Below are 18,498 nucleotides of genomic sequence, written 5' to 3'. Positions count from 1 at the left end.
TGAAAAATTAATTAAACCAGAGTTGGTAAAGCCAGTGTTTTTCATCATGTGTGTTAATCTGAATGATTGACCCAGGAGGGGAATTATTTTACAAACAACTACTTAGCAACAACTGCCTGCCGTCTCCCAGCCTGCATGTTGTATGACTGCGTATTTCTTCACAGATTTCTCCAAAGCTCAGGTGAGGTCGCCAGCCCGGCTGTGCCACCCTCTTCTCAAGGGGCCCCTTCTCGGTCTCCGCCAACGGGGGCTGAGTTCCCCAGCCTGGAAGGAACGCCAGCCACACCGATCCCCAAGCTTGGCCGAGGCATCTCGGAAGGAGATGATGTTCTCTTTTTTGATGAGTCACCGCCACCAAGACCAAAACTGAGTGCTTTAGCAGAAGCCAAAAAGGTAAGTGGCATCTTTTTTCAGCATTTGAATTTGCATTCTGTAGGACGTCACTGGAGTTTGCAAACTTTATATGTCTATGACCAGGAAAGACAGAGAGTAATAGCTGTTTATTGATCATGATAATTAGCATCAAAGGAATTTTAAGCAATAATGGTATCGACATAATGCCATTAATTTATGGCTAAAGGAGATTGCTTAAACACTGGCCTGAGAGAGACAAATTCTAGGAATTGTTGAGGCAAGACTGTAAAATGGTAGTTTGAAGAATCCTTCTTTAAAAGAACTCTTACATAGGAGCTGAGTTGTTCGGATTGATGGAGGAGTTGACAGTGCTCAGAATCTCCCCTCTCCACTTCCTGAGTCACCCTGAGCCCCAACTTGAGCCTGTCTTCTCTTTGCTCTAGTTAGCAGCTATAACCACAGGAAGGGCAAAAGCTAGTCATAAGCCAGAGCTGTACCTGCAGTAGTAATAATGCAAACAATTGCTTGTGTACCTGTGCTCTATGCACACGTGCCATGTCCTGTGTGTAGGTTCATGTCTTGCATGCATTCTCTCATTCCATCCACACGGGCTAGGTAAATGCTGTCATCTCCATGTTATAAGTGTAGAAACACACTGAAAAATTAATCCTAAGGCTGTCTCATTCCTTTTTGTTGTTGTTATTTATTTTGAGAATTAAAATTCTATCCTAATTGTGTCTGATTCCTTTTTGTTGTTATTTATTTTGAGAGAGGGAGAGAGCGTGATCAGGGGAGGGGCAGAGAGAGACAGAGGAGAGAGAATCCCAAGCAGGCCTCACACTATCAGCACAGAACCCGACATGGGACTCAAGTCCACAAACTTTTAGATCATGACCTAAACCGAAATCAAGAATTGGATGCTTGGGGCGCCTGAGTGACTCAGTCGGTTAAACCTCCGACTTCGGCTCAGGTCAGATCTCACGTTCGTGGGTTTGAGCCCCGCGTCAGGCTCTGTGCTGACAGCTAGCTCAGAGCCTGGAGCCTGCTTCCTGTTCTGTGTCTCCTTCTCTTTCTACCCCTCCCCCTCTCGTGCTCTGTCTCTCTCTGTATCAAAAAAAAAAAAAAAAAAAACATTAAAAAAAAATTTTTAAAAAGATTCAGATGCTTAACCAACTGAGGCATACAGGCACCCCTCATTCTGTCTGATTCTAAAACAAACTTCCAAAATGTTTATATGATTCCTCTGTAGGTCTTGAAGCTCACAGTATAGTTAATATGAAACTATTGATATTTAAATAAACTGAAACTTTATTTATTAGCTCATACACATGTCTCCATGCTTTAAAATTTTAATAATTGGGTTAATGACGCTAAGCAAAGAGATGGTATATTTTGCCAGTTTCTATGTGAGAACAGAATTCACTGGCTATAACTAGAAAAGGAATTTAGGGTTACAGACACCAATCCCATCTTTAAGATTTTAATCGCCTTTTTCTCCTTTCTTCTAGTTAGCTGCTATAACCAAATTAAGGGCAAAAGGTCAGATTCTTACAAAAACAGACCCAAACAGCATTAAAAAGAAGCAGAGGGACCCCCAGGATGTCCTGGAAGTGAAGGAACGTGTAGAAAAGAACAACACGTTTTCTCCTCAAGGTACTGTGGATTTCAGCCTTGGCAGTGGGAATGAAGCCGTCTGTAAGATGTTCTAAACCATAACCACCATCCCTGACATCGAAAGTTACCTCTCTGTACAACACCTAGATAGAATTTCTACAGCTGGAACTAACCGGTTTTTTATAATCTCATTAAATTGAAATGAAACTAGGCACAATCTAAGAGCTTGACAAAAGGCTCCTCCTTGGATCTTTGTACAGACGTATTAGTATAAAGATTTGCTTTGAAAGGAGTAGAATTTCTTAGCAGATTGCCCTATTTTTATTTTTAAAACTCTGAAGTTGGCAGTGACATTTTACAATCAGGTAGTAAAAAGGATTTTTGTTGATGCTACCTGTCAGCAGAGCTCCTGTTTTAAGGAAAGAAGATTCTAATTCCGTGGTCACATCTGCTGTACCTCATATTCTAGGCTCTACTTCTCAGCCCCCCTCAAGAGTTTTCCTCTGCGGGTACCTAGCGGGGTAAATGATGTTCGAAGGGCCTGGTAGGCAGAGAGATGGAAGGACGGGGTTAGCTGAGTCCAGAGGCTCACGGGCTTCCGGAAAGTCCTCTGTAATGACCATCGTTTTTCCTTGCTGCTCTAGCTGAAGATGAAATGGAACCAGCCAGGAAAAAAAGAAGAGAACAGCTTGCCTACCTGGAATCTGAGGAATTTCAGAAAATCCTAAAAGCCAAATCAAAGCACACAGAGCTTCTTAGAGAGGTAAGAGCCCACAAGGTCAAAGGTGACACAGATGGCCTTCCAACTTGAGGCGTTTTATTGTGGGACTCACCCAAGACGTATTGATAGGTCTGAGTTGACTTTGAAGACCAGGAATGTTTCTGATAGAATTTAGCTTTGCCTTTGTCCTTGAATTGAATGTCATGTAACATTTTAGTAGACCTCAGTATTATAAAAATGTGGTCTTGTAATTATGGCTTTGAAGTAACATTTAGGTGGTTCACCACTATTATTTTCTGCCTTGCCTTATGGGAAGAGATTTTTTCCATTCAAATATTTAAAGAAAATTTTTTAATGTTTATTTTTTTTTAAGAGACAGCATGGGAAAAAAAAAGAGACAGCATGAAGGGGTGGGGGTGGCAGAAAGAGAGGGAGACACAGAATCTGAAGCAGGCTCCAGGCTCTGAGCTGTCAGCACAGAGCCCAATGCAGGGCTTGAACCCACGAACCATGAGATCATGACCTGAGCTAAAGTCGGACGCTTAACTGACTGAGCCACCCAGGTGCCCCAACCTTTCAAATATTTTTACATTGGCATTTCAAATACTATAAATCAGTAGTTACCAACCCATTGGGTATAGTTGCTTCCAATACTTTGTGTTTTTGATTGCTCCTTTATTCTGAAATAAAATTCTTAGATAATATAAATTACCTAATTAGAAACGTAAGGGATACCAGTGTAATATCCTACCTGTAATGTAAAAAAAGTGGGGGGTGTTTATATTAAAACTATATATATTCCTTAAGTAAATGTATAGTTACAACTATCCCAGAAGAAATAATGAAGTAGTCAGAGGGGTAGATGATAAATGTAATTGAGACAAGTAGAAATGAAGACTCTCGGTGTGGTTTTTTGGTAACTTTAATATCATGGGGGTAGGGGTGTGTGTGTGTGTGTGTGTGTGTGTGTGTGTGTGTGTGTGTGTAAACTGGGAATAACCCAAAGAACCTTTAGAAGATAACAAACTACAATTGTTCCTCTTTATACACAGGAGTTGTCTAGTTGCACGCTTGAAATATTTATTGTATATCTGAGCCATGCTCAAATACTATAGAGCTCCTTAAAATTTTTTAAATAATTAATGTTTGTTTTTAAGAGAGAGAGTGCATAAGTGGAGGAGGGGTAGAGAGAGAGAAGGAGACAGAATTCGAAGCAGGCTCCAGGCTCTGAGCTGTCAGCACAGAGCCTGACGCAGAACTTAAACTCATGAACCATGAGATCATAACCTGAGCTGGAGTCGGTTGCTTAACCAACTGAGCCACCCAGCACCCCTCATCTGCATGGGTGCCTTCTAGAATAGTCAGAAGAATCCCTTGATGTAGAGGGATTGTTGTGCACCACAAGTATAGCATCCCTGGTCCCTGTGAGTTAACAGAGGTAGCAATCATTGGGAAAACAGAAAAAAGTACTCCCATCAGTTTTCACTGTGTCCCCATGGGGACAGTTCCATCCCCATTTAGTGTCAGGCCTCTGAATGCTCCACCCTTGTGGTAAACTACTGACTAAAGAGACAGTTACATATCCCACCATTCTACTAGACCTGAAACTTGGTCGGGAGAGATGCTCGAGCCAGCCCAGGAAGGGTGTGACCTGAGCTCCGTGCCTCTGTGGCCACCAAACGCCTTGGGCCCTGCTGCTGCACTAGCTGCAGAGCTGTGACCACATTCTGCTGTAAGTCTCTCTCTCTGCCCTCCTGCCTACCGCCTGTTAGTCTAAACAGCCAGGGATTATTGCAGCCAAGTGCTTGGTCTGGAAAACAGTATCGAATAGCCTGGGCTGTCCTAAGTGGGGAGGCACTGAACAGCTTCCATAGCTTGAGTCTGTACTGGAACAGAAATAATTCTGTTCTGGTGCACATTTGACATGTTCTGTTTCTTACTCATGGATGCTTTCCCACTATTTCCTGGAAAATTAATTGCTTGTATCTACTTACGATCATCTTTTGGTTTGCAGTTTATTGAGGTCTTAACAGATGTCCTCATAACGGTTAGCTTGGCTCTTCAGTTTTATTATTACTGAACTGCTGCCATGAGTGCGTGTTGGATTTGGTGCAAGGTCTTCTGTGTGCCTTATCATTCCAGGCGGAGGCTGAGCTGCAGGAACGCTATTTTGAGCCACTGGTGAAAAAAGAGCAAATGGAAGAAAAGATGAGAAGCATCAGAGAAGTGAAATGTCGAGTAGTAACATGCAAGACGGTGAGTGGAGGAGATGGTTCTACCCTTGGGCCCTGTTTTGAGCTGCTGTGACTCAGCAGAACACAGAGAATGTGGAACGTGGCGCCATATCTTGTGACCAGAGTCCTGCATGGGTTATTTCATTAGATTGGAAACCAAAACCGCTCACAACAGCCAAGGGCCTGGCTGCCTGCTGACCTGGCCTCCGGGCTTTGGTGGCAGAGTGTTGGTGGTGACAGTCTGCTCTCATCTGACCTCAGCTCCTGGTTCTAGAGACGAGCCTCTAACTTCTCTTCCCCTTTGTCCTTTGGACCCGTTATTCTTCTGCGTCCTTCTCAAGTTTCTAGCACACCTCAGTCCACGGTTCAGCCCTGGGATCTTGCCTGAACGATTTCCTTTGGCATCACATGTTATGACCAACTATTATTGCCCCTTTCTACTCAGGGCTTACTCTGAATCTCCAGGCAAAGTGTAAAGTGCATTATATTCTTTGCAGAATGTTTACCCTTAGTTTCTTAGAAAATGATAAATCTTTCTTGCCGAACAGTATCCTGGCATCAGCACTCATTTTATCCCTCCTAGCGAATCTCCCTCGGAAGCACTTGCAAAGGAGGAGGAGACTGAGCTCACCCAGTACCATTTTCTCTGTCTTTATCCCTTGGTGACCTTAAACTCTCTTTACATTTAGGGGGACGGCCCTGAACCAGCTGTCACCAAAAAGCAGGGCTTTCTTGAGAAAGTTCAGAATAGGTGAAGGTTTTACCTCAGGTAACAGCTTTTCTTTACTCCTCCAACACAGCAAACCTAAGGACGTAGCTCGTGTGTTAGTTTTCTGTTGCTGCCCTGGCAAATAACCACCGACTTGATAAGTTCAACAGCACCGCTTCTGTCAGCCAGAAGTCTCTGTGGGTCTCACGGAGCTAAAATCCAGGTGTGGCAGGACTGCCTTCCTTCTGGAGGCTCTCGGGGAGAATCCATTTCCTGCCCTTGCCCAGCTTCTAGATCCCACCTGAGTTGTGTGGCTTGCAACCCCTTCCTCCGTCTTCAGAGCCCCCAGACCCTCCTGCGGCCTCCTCCCTGTGGCTCCCACCTCTACTTTTAAAAGTCCTTGTGATTCCCTTGGGCTCACCCAGAAATCCAGGATCGTTTCCCAATTTTATAGTCAACTAGTGACCCTGACCCATCTTTGTCGTGTCACCTGGCGTGCCCATGGGTTCCCCGGGGCAAGGAGGAGGGGGGGGTCTCGGTGGAGGGTGCTATTCTGCACACCAGTCTGCTCTGTGCTTTCTGAGACTCAGAGCTGAAAGTCACTTATCTAGACTCTGATTACCGGAAGTCCCTCTGGTCTGTCCCAGCCCCTGTTGTGATGTTCACCCACCATTTCCTTCTTCCTTTTTTTTTTTTTTACCTTTGACATATCTTACAATTCCATTTATACAAAGTACAAAACTAGGCAGACTAATTCTGCTATTCAAAAGCAGGGTAGTGAAATCCTGGGGTGCGGACGGAGCAGTGCCTAGACAGGGCATGGGGAGGGCTTCCCTCGTGCTGGGGACCTTCTGTTCCTTGGTCTTGAACTGTTGCTCCCTGTTTTCTTCAGCCCTTTTGAGGGTCAGAATTACAAGTGAATGACTTCATATCTCTGTCTTGGTTTTGCTGCTTATAAAAGATGAGTAGTAATAAGCTTACCTCCTTCCCTGAGGCCTTTTAGGAGGAAATAAAAGGGCTACTGAGCAGGTCCCAGTGTCCTCTTATAACCAGCGACTGCAGTGAATTTAGAATTTAGGACAGATCTAACGAAGCAATTGAGAGGTTTCCATTGTTTTTGTTCTTTCCTTACTATTGTCGGGATGTTCCAGAAAGTCATTATGTACCTCATGCCAGACCAGAACTTGTGGCCAACAGGAGAGGAAGTGGCATCCTTACCTGGGACTCCAGAAACCACAGGGGGCCCAGGAGCTAGTAGTTACGGTGGTTCCTCAGCTCCCAGCTGTCTGGCTGGTGGTGAGAGAAGGGAAGTCCCCGGGAGACAGGTGGGCCTCCTGGCAGCTAGCGGCTTTCTCCTTCCAAGCCGCTGACCAGATGTGTGCCCTCCTGTTGGTTCCGTGCAGTGTGCCTACACCCACTTCAAGCCTTTGGAGACCTGCGTCAGTGAGCAGCACGACTACCACTGGCATGACGGCATTAAGAGGTTTTTCAAGTGTCCCTGTGGAAACCGAAGCATCTCCCTTGACCGGCTCCCCAAAAAGCACTGCAGGTAGGAGAATTGATCCTTGAGCCCTTTCTCCCCTTCCTGTGTGATGCCGTTCTACTGGAACATCGAACGGTCCTTTTTTGAGGTTCAGGCCTTATTTCTGTGCCTTGCAGAGCTCCCGGCTGTCCGTAAAATCTCCTGGACGGAAGGGACCCCGCCCTCTTCACTGCTTTGTCCTCACATATGTTTGTTCAGTGACAGACAGAAGTCCTATCTCTGAAAGTACTACGGTTGCTGGGACAAGAACGAGGGAACCAGAACTGGGGTAGAACCTTAGAGCAATGAGCTAACCCCTGTAGCCACTTTTGCCCTTTGAGCATTGGGGGACCCTAGGTGGATGGGGTGCCCAGGGTCTGGGTCTTGTCCTGGTGGAGGACCAGCGGCAGAACTGTTGATGGAGATTGGGGCTCTCCAACAGTGGTTGGTATCTGTATTAGGGTATCTGTTTCATTCACTCTTTCTAGCTGTTCTCAGAGCACTGGGCTAAGGATGTCCCACTCTTAGATCATGGAGTATCTTTCCATTTATTTACCTCATTCTCTATGGCTTTTATTGATTTTTAAAATTATACCCACTGAGATGTTGAGTATTCTTAATTAATTCTTAGATGTGTCACAATTTTTGCTGATACTATGAATGGCAACTTATTTTCTAGTATATTTTTTAGTTTTTTGTTGTTGGTGTCAAAAAATGTTACTACTTTTTTATAAGTTGATCTCGCCTCTTGCAAGCTTATTGAACTCTTATTCCAGTAATTTGCCGATTTCTCTACGTAGTTGGTAATCCACGAATAAAGATAATCTTACCTGTTTTGTTCTCAACCTTATATACCTTCTATTTCTTTGTCTTTCCTGATAGGGTTGGCCAGACCTCCCATACTATGTTAAATAGTAGTGATGGTAGTGGGCTTCTGTTTCTTGATCTTTATCTTCTGATCCGTAGTCCGAAGCGTTATCCATTACACCACTGGCCCGTCCCTACTTGATCTTTATCTTAAAGTGAATACATCCTTCATAAATTTCTCTTCCAGGTATAACCCTTACCAACATAAGGAAGGTCCTTTTATTTTCAGTTTACTTTGATTATTAGTAGATGCCTTTTCTTTATTGTACGATCTTATTCTTTACCTTACCGATGTGTCTGGATATTAACCTCTTGTCTGATAAATGGCTTGTAAACATTTTCTCTAGTTCTATAGGTTGTCTTTTCATTTCGTTACTTGTTAATTTCACTGTGCAGAAGCTTTCAAGTTTGATGTGGTCCCGTTTATTGATTTTGACTTTCATCACTTGAGCTTTTGGCATCATGTTAAAAAATTCATTGCCAAGACCAAGACCAATATCAATGAGCTTTTCTTCTACATTTTCTTCTAAGAGGTTTAGGTCTTATGTGTAAGTATTTCATCCATTTCAAGGTAGTTTTTGTGAGGGAGGTACAATAATGGTCCAATTTCGTTGTTGTGTGTGTATCTCCAGCATTCCCAACACTGTTCATTTATTTTTTTCTTTTATAGTTTATTGTCAGGTTGGTTTCCATATAACACCCAGTGCTCATCCCTACAGGTGCCCTCCTCCATGCCCATCACCTACCCCATCAGCCCTCGGTTTGTTCTCAGTATTCGAGAGTCTCTCATAGTTTGCCTCCCTCCCTCTCCCCAACTATTTTTTCCCCTCCCCCTCCCCCATGGTCCTCTGTTAAGTTTCTCCTGTTACATTTATGAGTGAAAACATATGGTATCTGTCCTTCTCTGCCTGACTTATTTCACTTAGCATGACACCCTCGAGTTGAATCCACGTTGCTACAAATGGCCATATTTCATTCTTTCTCGCTGCCATGTAATACTCCATTGTGTATATATACCACATCTTCTGATCCACTCATCAGGTGATGGACATTTAGGCTCTTTCCATGATTTGCCTATTGTAGAAAATGCTGCTATGAACATTGGAGTACATGTGCCCCTAGGCATCAGCCCTTCTGTATCCCTTTTTTAGAACTGTTTAAGAAACTGTCCTTTCAACATTGGGTATTCTTGGCTTCCTTGTTGAATATTAGTTGAAACATTAGTTAATCGTGTATACTGAGTGTTGATCTGTGCTTTCTATTGTTTTACTGGTCATTGTATCTATTTTTGTGCCAGCACCATACTGTTTGTATTACTGCGGCTATCTAGTATAGTTTGAAATCTGTTAAGCAGACACCTCCAGCTTTGTTCTTTTTTCTCAGCATTGCTTTGACTATTCAGGGTCTTCTGAATATTCAGGGTCTACACAAATATTAAGGTTGTTTCTTTTCCTTTTATTGAAAAATACCTTTGGTATTTTGATGAGGAGTGCATTAAATCTCTGTAGATGACTTTGGGTAGTATTGCCATTATAAGAATATTAATTTTTTCAGATCCATGAACTTGGACTATTTCCATTCATTTGGTTAAATTTATTACCAAGCCTTTAGTTTGTTTTTTTTTTATGCTATTGTGAATGGGATAGTTTTTTTAATTTCTTTTACAGGTGCTTCATCATGAGTGTAAAAGAATGCAATTGATTTTTGTTTGTTGATTTTGTATCCTGCTATTCTCCTGAAGTCATTGATTAGCTCCAACAGTTTTTTGATTCTTTGGGATTTTCTATATGTGTAAGATTATATTATCAGCAAATAACAACAATTTTACTTCTTTTCCACTCTGGATACTTTTATTTCTTTTTCTTGTCTAATTACTGTAACAAGGACTTCCAGTCCTCTACTGAATAGGAGTGGGTGAGAGTGGGCTTCCTTGTCTTGTTCCTGATCTTAGAGGAAATGCTTTCATTTTATCACCTTTGAGTATGTTAGCTGTGAATTTATCATATGGGACCTTTATTAAGTTGACATTTTTCCTTCTATACCCACTCTGTTAAGGGTTTTTATTACGAAACGGTGTTGTATTTTGTGAAAAAGCTTTTCTGTATCTATTGAGATGATTAGGTGATTTTTATTGATGTGATGTATTACATTTATTGATTTGCATATGTTGAACCATCCTGGCATCCCAGGGATAAGTCCCACTTGGTCATGGTGTATAATCCTCTTAATGTGTTCTTGAATATGATTTGCTGTTGAGAATTTTTGCATCTGCATTCATCAGAGATAATGTCTGCCTTTTGATTTTGGTATCCTTATCTGGTTTTGGCATCAAAGTGTTAATAGGTTTGTAGAAAGAGTTTGGAACTATTCCCTCTTTCTCAATGTTTTGAAAGTTTAAGGAGGATTAGTGTTAATGCTTTAAACATTTGGTAGAATTACCCATTGAAGCCATCTGGTCCTCCAGTTTTCTGTGTTGGGAGTTTTTTTGATTACTGATTTAATATTTTCATTATTAGTCTGTTTGGATTTTCAGTTTAATGTTTTTATTTATGTTTGAGAGAGAATGCAAGTAGGGGAGGGGCAGAGAGAGAGTGGGGAGACATAGTCTCCAAAGCAGGCTCTGAGCTGACAACAGCAAGCCTACTGTGGGACTCAAACTCATGAACCATGAGATCATGACCTGAGCTGAAGTCAGATGCTCAACCTACTGAGCCACGCAGGCATCCCTAATTCTTTGTATTTCTCTAGTATCAGTTGTAATGTCTCCTCTTTGATTTTTAATTTCGAGTCCTCTTTTTTATTTTTAATGTTTTATTTGTTTTTGAGAGAGAAAGAGAGACAGCATGAGCAGGGGAGAGTCAGAGAGAGAGATCGAGACACAGAATCCGAAGACAGACTCCGGGCTCTGAGCTATCTGTCAGCACAGAGCTTGATGTGGGGCTCGAACCCATGATCCGTTAAGATCATGACCTGAGCCGAAGCCAGACGCTCAACCGACTGAGGCACTCAGGTGCCCCGCTCCTCTTTTTTTTTTTTTTTTTTTTTTTTTTTTCTTAGTCTAGCTTAAGGTTTGTCTATTTTATTTATCTTTTTCAAAGAATCAGCTCTTAGTCTCAATCCTTTCTGTTGTTTTTCTGGTCTTTAATTTCTTCTGATCTTTGTTACTTTCTTCTGCTAACTTTGGGCTTAATTCTTTTTTTTTTTTTCCCTAGCTCCTCAAAGTGTAAAATTAGGTTCATTGAGGTCTAATTTATTTATTTTTAATGTTTATTTCTTTTGAGAGAGAGGGCATGAATAGGGGGAGGGGCAGAGAGAGAGGACAGATAGAATACTCAGCAGGCTCCATGCTGTCAACACCGAGATCATGAGATCATGGCTCGAGCCGAAATCAAGAGTCAATGCTTAACCAGCTGAGCCACCCAGGTGCCCCTGAATATATTATTTCCTTAATGCCTTTGATGACTTCCTGTTTGACCCAAGAGTTAGTAATGTTTAATTTTCCAATTTATGGGATTGACTTTTAGCCATCTTTTTCTTTTTATAAATTTCTGACTTTACTGGGTTATCCTTAAAAGAATTTTTATGATAATAAATATTTGGAATTTGAGGCAATTCCAAGATCACCTTCAGCTTCCCAAGAATGTCTTGGGGCGCCTGAGTGGCTCAGTTGGTTGAGCGTCCAACTTTGGCTCAGGTCATGATCTCACGGTTTGTGGGTTCTAGCCCCACATCGGGCTCTGTGGTGACCACTAGCTCAGATCCTGGACTCTGCTTTGGATTCTGTGTCTGTTTCTCTCTCTGCTCCTCCCCTGTTCACGCTCTGTCTCTATCTCTCAAAAATAAGTAAATATTAAAGAAAAAAAATGCCTCACCAGGATATTCTCAACACCTATTTGTTTGTTTGTTTTGGGTTTTGTTTAATTCCTAGAACCCATACTTCACTCCACATTTCTCCAGGACTGATTGGAGTTGGGGAGGGGACCTGGACCCCATGCTACTTAATTACCTGGTCAGGCAGGCGCTGCTTCGTGAAATTGTTATGGTCTGGATGATAATTTTTTTTGAGTATTTATCTGTGTGTTGATACTTGACTTCTGCCAAATATTTTAACAGCAAAAGCTATGTAAACATTTGAGTATCAGAAAAATTCTGTTAATAAGCAGTAGGTACAACTCAAATGGAAGAGCAAGATGCTTTTTACACTCTGAGGCGCCTGGCTGGCTTAGTAGGTTACCCGTCTTAACTCTTGATTTTTGCTTAGGTCATGATCTCACGGTTCCTGAGTTCAAGCCCTGCATAGGGCTCCACACTGATAGTGCAAAGCCTGCTTGTGATACTCTCTCTCTCTCTCTCCCCCCCCCCCCCATCTAGGGCACATGTTCTCTCTCTCTCTCTCTCAAATAAATAAACTTTTTTTTAAAGGTTCATTTTCATCCTCCAGGTGGCACTGTTATTTTTGTAACAACTGTTTTTCTGGAACTTTTCTTGTCAATTCTTGATCTAGAATAGAAGAGGGCAAACTTTTTCTGTCAAAGGCCAGATAGTAAATCTGTTGTTTCATGAACCACATGGTCTGTTTCACGGCTTTGGTGTTACAGGTCAAAAGCAACCACAGGTAACATAGGAACAAAAGGACATGGCTATGTACAAATAAAACTTAATTTACAAAAACAGGTGACAGGCTGGATTTTCCCAATGGGATGTAATTTACCGATCCCTGACTAGAAATTTGTACATATAATTTCATCATTGATCTACTCGTAGTCTAGAAAATTTCTCTCAGTAAATACTGAGCCAGCGTGGATACAGAGAAGGTGGTGGAGAGGCTTAGAGCTCAGGCCACTGGATGCTGACTCTCAGGGCATGAATAGAGTAGATTTTCAGGGGGAAGGGTGAGGCAGGCAGGATGCCCTGGAGCATCTCAAATCCAAGGGGACTGGGAGCCATATTTTCACGAGTTGATTGTATTGCTTTGTTTGTTTCAACAGAGTGAACTTTGTGTAAAAATAAGTTTTCTCGATGTGCCTGGGTGGCTCAGTCGGTTAGGCGTCCAACTTTGGCTAAGGTCATGCATGATCTCGCCACTTGTGAGTTCGAGCCCTGCGTCTGGCTCTAGGCTGACAGCTCCGAACTTGGAGCTTGTTTCAGATTCTATGTTTGTCTATTTCTGCCCCTCCCCACCCCTCTCTCTCTCTCTCTCTCTCAAAAATAAATAAAATCTTTTTTAAAACTTACAGCTTCTCTGTAGTTGCCTCATCTCTTCTCAGGGCTGGACTCCCTGACCATGTTTAAAAAAAAATGAGAACAAGTATCTCTAGGCCCTTTGAACAAGGGAATAAATGTCTTTAGGCTTGGGAAAAGGGGAAGGATTGTCCAGACCAGAAGGAAGATTAATCCTTTTTTATCACAAACTGTTAGTTCCAGAAATGGAGGAAAGGGGAAATGTCTAGACTGCATGATGGCCGAGGACAAGTTTCCTCTTCTGAGTCTCGATGGCCGTCAGGAGAAACCAAGCTTGTGTTCATCACCTGCAGTGTGTACATGCTGTTATTCTTTCATTATGTTCCATCTCTGAAGGGTCTAGCTTTTTACAGATTTGAAGGCCATTTCTCAAATCAATGGAGTGTGTATTTTCGGTAGCCTTAGAACACAGCCCATAATTATGAGTGTTACCGTGATCAGCTGCCTTCTGAAGGGCGGATATTTGTCCGTCTCTGTGTCTGCCCGTACCTCACCTCTGAGTAAATCCCATCTTCTCTTGTTTCAGTAATTGTGGCCTTTTCAAGTGGGAACGAGATGGAATGCTCAAGGTAGGTCATTTGCAAGGTGACCAGTTTTAGTGATCCATGCAAATAATGTTGACCCATTTTTTTTTACGAAACTGTTCTCATTTTTCTAGGAAAAATCAGGCCCAAAGATAGGGGGCGAAACCCTGTTGCCAAGAGGAGAAGAACATGCCAAATTTCTGAATAGCCTTAAATAGCCCTAACTTCAAACAGGTACCCATGACCTATGTTGCTTCTTGGGGCTCTGGAAGGACAAGGGTGTCGGCTCTGTATTGCTTGTGACTGACCGGCCCAGTCTAAACACTAGTTACACCTACACGTCCTGCCTGCCTGTTTTCTATTGGGTTGTCTGTTGGTTGTTTACCACTGGTTTTTCAGTGGTAAATTAAAATTCCATCGTCTTCCCTGTTCTCACTGCTGACGGCTCCATTCATGCAAATCCTTTGCCCGGAAGCTGTATGTCTTGGATTCTAGAATGCCCATTGTTGCTTCTTTACCAGAGTACGGTTCTAATATTTTTATGGAAGCACAGAGCCAAAAGAATTATTTTAGCTTCTGGGCCTTTCCATTTACTTGGAAAATGAGGAGGCTTGGAGTCCATGATCTTTGAAGTATGTCTTTCAGGACTCGAATTTTACAAATAATTTTTTCCTAGGAAAGAAATTATCTTTTTCCCATGTAAGTATTTACAGTCATGACCCTGGACATAGTCTTGATATATTGATATTAAATTCATTCCTATTGTTACTTCTCTATTGGGTTTTTCAAATTGATTAATTCACTGAATCATGTGGCATTTAATTCATAGCTAGATGGCTCTCTGTGTCCTCACAATGTTGTAGTACTCAAAGCTATGCTATTTTTAATGGCTCATTTAGAGTAGATTTGTTTGTCCCATAAGCTTGAAAGAGAGCTATGTATTTGAAGAAGGTCACAGTGGAGTGGCAGCTGCTCCCTAAGCAGTCCCCTTCCTGTGAAAGCCACACGCTCCTGTTTGAACCGAGGGTGCCGTTACCATTCCCGTTGCCTTGTGGATTGTTGTATATTGTACATAACATAAGTACCGTAATGTTCCTGTGAAGGTTGATGGGGAGCTGCATCTAGATGCCTTCCTTTTTTATAATTAGATTTTTAAATTTTTAAATAATTTAAAAATATTTTTTAAATGCTTCTAACTCTAGATCTTGGGGGAGCTTTCATTTGAGGTGTTTGTGTGTATGCTTTCTAGAGTATCCAGGGATAAGAAGTGGTGGGGGGCCCAGAAGGGGGACTTACTTGCTTGCTGAAGATACAATTCATCATTGAGATCAATCTTTTAATATTATCCTTTTTATCAATGTATTAAACGCTTTTCTGTGAATCCAAAACATGTGTTTAATTTTTCCTTGCCCTGCCTTGCAAACAGAGTAAGTATGCAGTGATCTAAATTAGGAAACAAAAACTGTGTATCTCACAGAGAAGTAGTTGATCTGAATGTTCTGATGGTCACAGTAGATTAAGTTTCAACCTTTGAAAATACTTAACTTTTCACCTCTTAAAAACATTACAGATTGGTGGCACCTGGGTGTCTCAACCGGTTAACATCCTACTTTTGATTTCATCTCAGGTCATGATCTCACAGTTCATGAGTTCAAGCCCCACATCGGGCTTTGTGCTGACAGTGCAGTGCCTGCTTGGGATTCTCTCTCTCTGCCCCTCCTGCTTGCTCACTCTCTTCCTTTCTCTCTCTTTCAAAATAAATAAATAAACTTTAAAATATATATAAAAATAAATGATAAAAAGCAAAGTTGACAGGAAAGGATTGCATAAATTGGGTTTTTGTGTAAAAGTTGATAGGGGTGCCTGGATAGCTCAGTTGGTTGGGCATCCGACTTAGGCTCAGGTCACGATCTAAGGTTTGTGAGTTCGAGCTCCATTGTCGGGCTCTGTGCTGACAGCTCAGAGCCTGGAGCCTGTTTTGGATTCTGTGTCTCCCTCTCTGCCCCTCCCCCACTTGTGCTCTGTCTCTCTCTCTCTCAAAAATAAACATTTAAAAAGAAGTCGATGATGATACAAGTGAAGTTTGATGTTTATAGCAGATTAAATGTGTCTGATAACGTTGATTTTTAAGTTCAGGAGGGGAATTCTGTTTGCCTAAGTGTGTCCCTCATAACAGTCCATTGGAATTCTTCTCTACAAGTAAAATAGACATGTTTGATCCCGTGAGTAGAGATTCGGAAACAATATAGCTCTCAAAGATGGATGGTTCAAAAATTGAAATTCTGGGCACCTGGGTGGTTCGGCCAGTGGGCATCTGGCTTCGGCCCAAGTCATGATCTCATGGTTTAGGAATTTGAGCCCCGCGTTGGGCTCTGTGCTGACAGCTCAGAGCCTGGAGCCTGCTTCAGATTCTGTGTCTCCTCTCTCTGCTCCTTCCCCACTCACACTCTGTCTCTCTCTGTCTCAAAAATAAATATTTTTTTTAAATTGTTTATTAACCGAAATTCTGTATTTGCCATATAGCCACACAGCCAGACTCTGGATCAAAATGAGAAAGAGCCTTACTGTGCCCTGCACAGGCAAGACCATTGTCCTAAACTGACAGACATTCGGGAGAAAAGCCAGTGATGTTAATCAAGGTAGTAAAAACTCAAAGCCATTTCACCCAAAAAGGGCAAAAAGAACTCATTATATTTGTAGTTTATTTTTGTTACTTACAGTAATAATTATTTTTTCTGAAGTCTTCACTAACTGATTTACCACATGCTGGATCGCTGTTCCTAGGCAGAATATGGGGTGGGTTTCTGAGAGTCTCTGGTTAGATCTTCATCAGCGGATCAGTACATAACCTTGTCTTACGTGTGCTCCTGTTTGAAGACACTGTGTTTAATATGTGTTGTTGACACATCAACATGGCACCCCAGCCAGCAGCGCCGAAATTCACGAGTATGTGGAGTTGTCTTAGCACACGTGTCTTCTCCAGATGCCACAGCACTTCAGCCTTACACTTTGGGCCATTCTAAACAGCAAGTCACCAACAGAAAGCACAAAAAGTGTGACAAACATGGCACCAAAAGGAATTTGCTGCAACAAGCAAGAATGTCCCATTGTTTGAGCCCAGCTGGGAATGTGTGCGTTGGGCAGCTCCTATATTTCATTGCTCTGCACATGTCCAGAAGTGACCAAAAAGACACCACAAGTATTGACTTTAGAGTTACTAATACATTTTAGCAATTAGGCGAGTCCACAAATAATAAGCAACTGTATAATTTTTCCCAGATTGGGAGTATTCCCACTTTGTAGATTAGGGAATTGATTAAGTGATTTGAAAATATGAGTTGAGGGGCACCTGGGTGGCTCAGTCCATTGAGTGTCCAGCTTTGGCTCAGGTCATGATCTCGTGGTTTGTGGGTTCGAGCCCCACATTAGAAAAAAAAATTAAGAAAAGAAAATATGAGTTAAAAGTCAGTTTGGAACCAAGTCTGTAGTAATGTGGCCTGAGCAAAGACTTAGAGAAGTCTTTGGGGTTTTTTTGTTTTTTGTTTTTAAATGTTTTTATTTATTTGTTTTTATGTTTTCTTATTTATTTATTTTTTTTTTTTGAGAGACAGAGACAGTGTGAGCAGGGGAGGGTCAGAGAGAGAAGGAGATACAGAATCTGAAGCAGGCCCAGGCTCTGAGCTAGCTGTTAGTACAGAGCCCGACGTGGGGCTTGAACCCACGAACTGTGAGATCAAGACCTGAGCAGTAGCTGGATGCTTAACCGACTGAGCCACCCAGGCACCCCTAGAGAAGTCTTTGGTATTGGTATTTTTCCTTCCAGTTTCTGAAGCAAGCACATGTTGGTATTTTTCTTAACTTTATTAATGTCTAAATTTCACACAGAAAAAGGCACACATTTTTAACTGTATGATTCAATCAGTTTTGATGACCATATACACCCAGGTAAGCACCACAAGCAAGAGGTGGGAAATTTGTATCCCATCATCGGCTTGTGCCATTTCCCTGGCATCCACACATGTATACCGCTCTCTGCACACTCCCATCTGTTTTCTGTCACTGTAATTTTGACCTGTCTTTCTTAGAGTGTCACATAAATAGAATCATGCAGGATACACTCTTGATCTGGCTTCCTTCACTTGGCATATTTTGAATTGCATCCACGTTGTTGCCTGTATCAGTTCAATGTTTTTTTGTCTTTTTTTTTTTATTGTTGAGTATCTTGCTCTATGGATATGCCCCACAAATTATTTATCTACCTGTTGATGGACATCTGAGCTGGATTATTTCCAATTTAGGGCTATTATGAATAAACCCTCTACTAATATTCAGGTAGAAGTCTCTCTGTGGATACATATATTTGTTTCTCAGGTAAATAACTAGGAATGGGATATTTGGGTCAAATGGTAAATGTATCTTTAGCTTTATAAGAAACTGCTAAACTATTTATTTTCTAAAGGCGTTGTACTGTTTTACACACCCATGAATAAAGTATGAGAATTCCATTTGCTTCACATTGTCATCAGTATTTGATACTGTCAGTGTTCTTAACTGAACCATTCTAATATGTGTTTGGTGGTATTGCTGCAGTTGTAATTTGCATTTTCCTCAAGACTTTATATTGGACATCTTTTCATAGGCTGTTGGCCATTCCTGTATCCTCTTTGGTGAAGCGTTTGTTTGTTTATTGAGTTGAGTAAGACTTCTTCTTG

The 18,498-nt window shown here is 41.8% G+C and overlaps 1 protein-coding gene across 1 annotated transcript in view; it reads left to right on the top strand.

Moving 5' to 3' along the window:
• Positions 1 to 14,123, top strand: part of MCM10 (minichromosome maintenance 10 replication initiation factor) — a 35,506-nt gene extending 21,383 nt beyond the window's left edge. The window contains exons 14-20 of the mRNA XM_029954327.1: positions 165 to 393; positions 1,863 to 2,007; positions 2,613 to 2,731; positions 4,832 to 4,945; positions 7,036 to 7,181; positions 13,789 to 13,831; positions 13,921 to 14,123. Of these exons, the coding sequence (XP_029810187.1) occupies positions 165 to 393; positions 1,863 to 2,007; positions 2,613 to 2,731; positions 4,832 to 4,945; positions 7,036 to 7,181; positions 13,789 to 13,831; positions 13,921 to 14,004 (880 nt within the window). The 3' untranslated portion in view covers positions 14,005 to 14,123. The remainder of the gene's footprint in view (positions 1 to 164; positions 394 to 1,862; positions 2,008 to 2,612; positions 2,732 to 4,831; positions 4,946 to 7,035; positions 7,182 to 13,788; positions 13,832 to 13,920) is intronic.
• Positions 14,124 to 18,498: the final 4,375 nt, after the last annotated feature.

Source organism: Suricata suricatta, chromosome 10 (genome assembly GCF_006229205.1).
Source record: "Suricata suricatta isolate VVHF042 chromosome 10, meerkat_22Aug2017_6uvM2_HiC, whole genome shotgun sequence".
Taxonomy (NCBI): domain Eukaryota; kingdom Metazoa; phylum Chordata; class Mammalia; order Carnivora; family Herpestidae; genus Suricata; species Suricata suricatta.
This window is presented reverse-complemented; position numbering and strand designations above follow the sequence as displayed.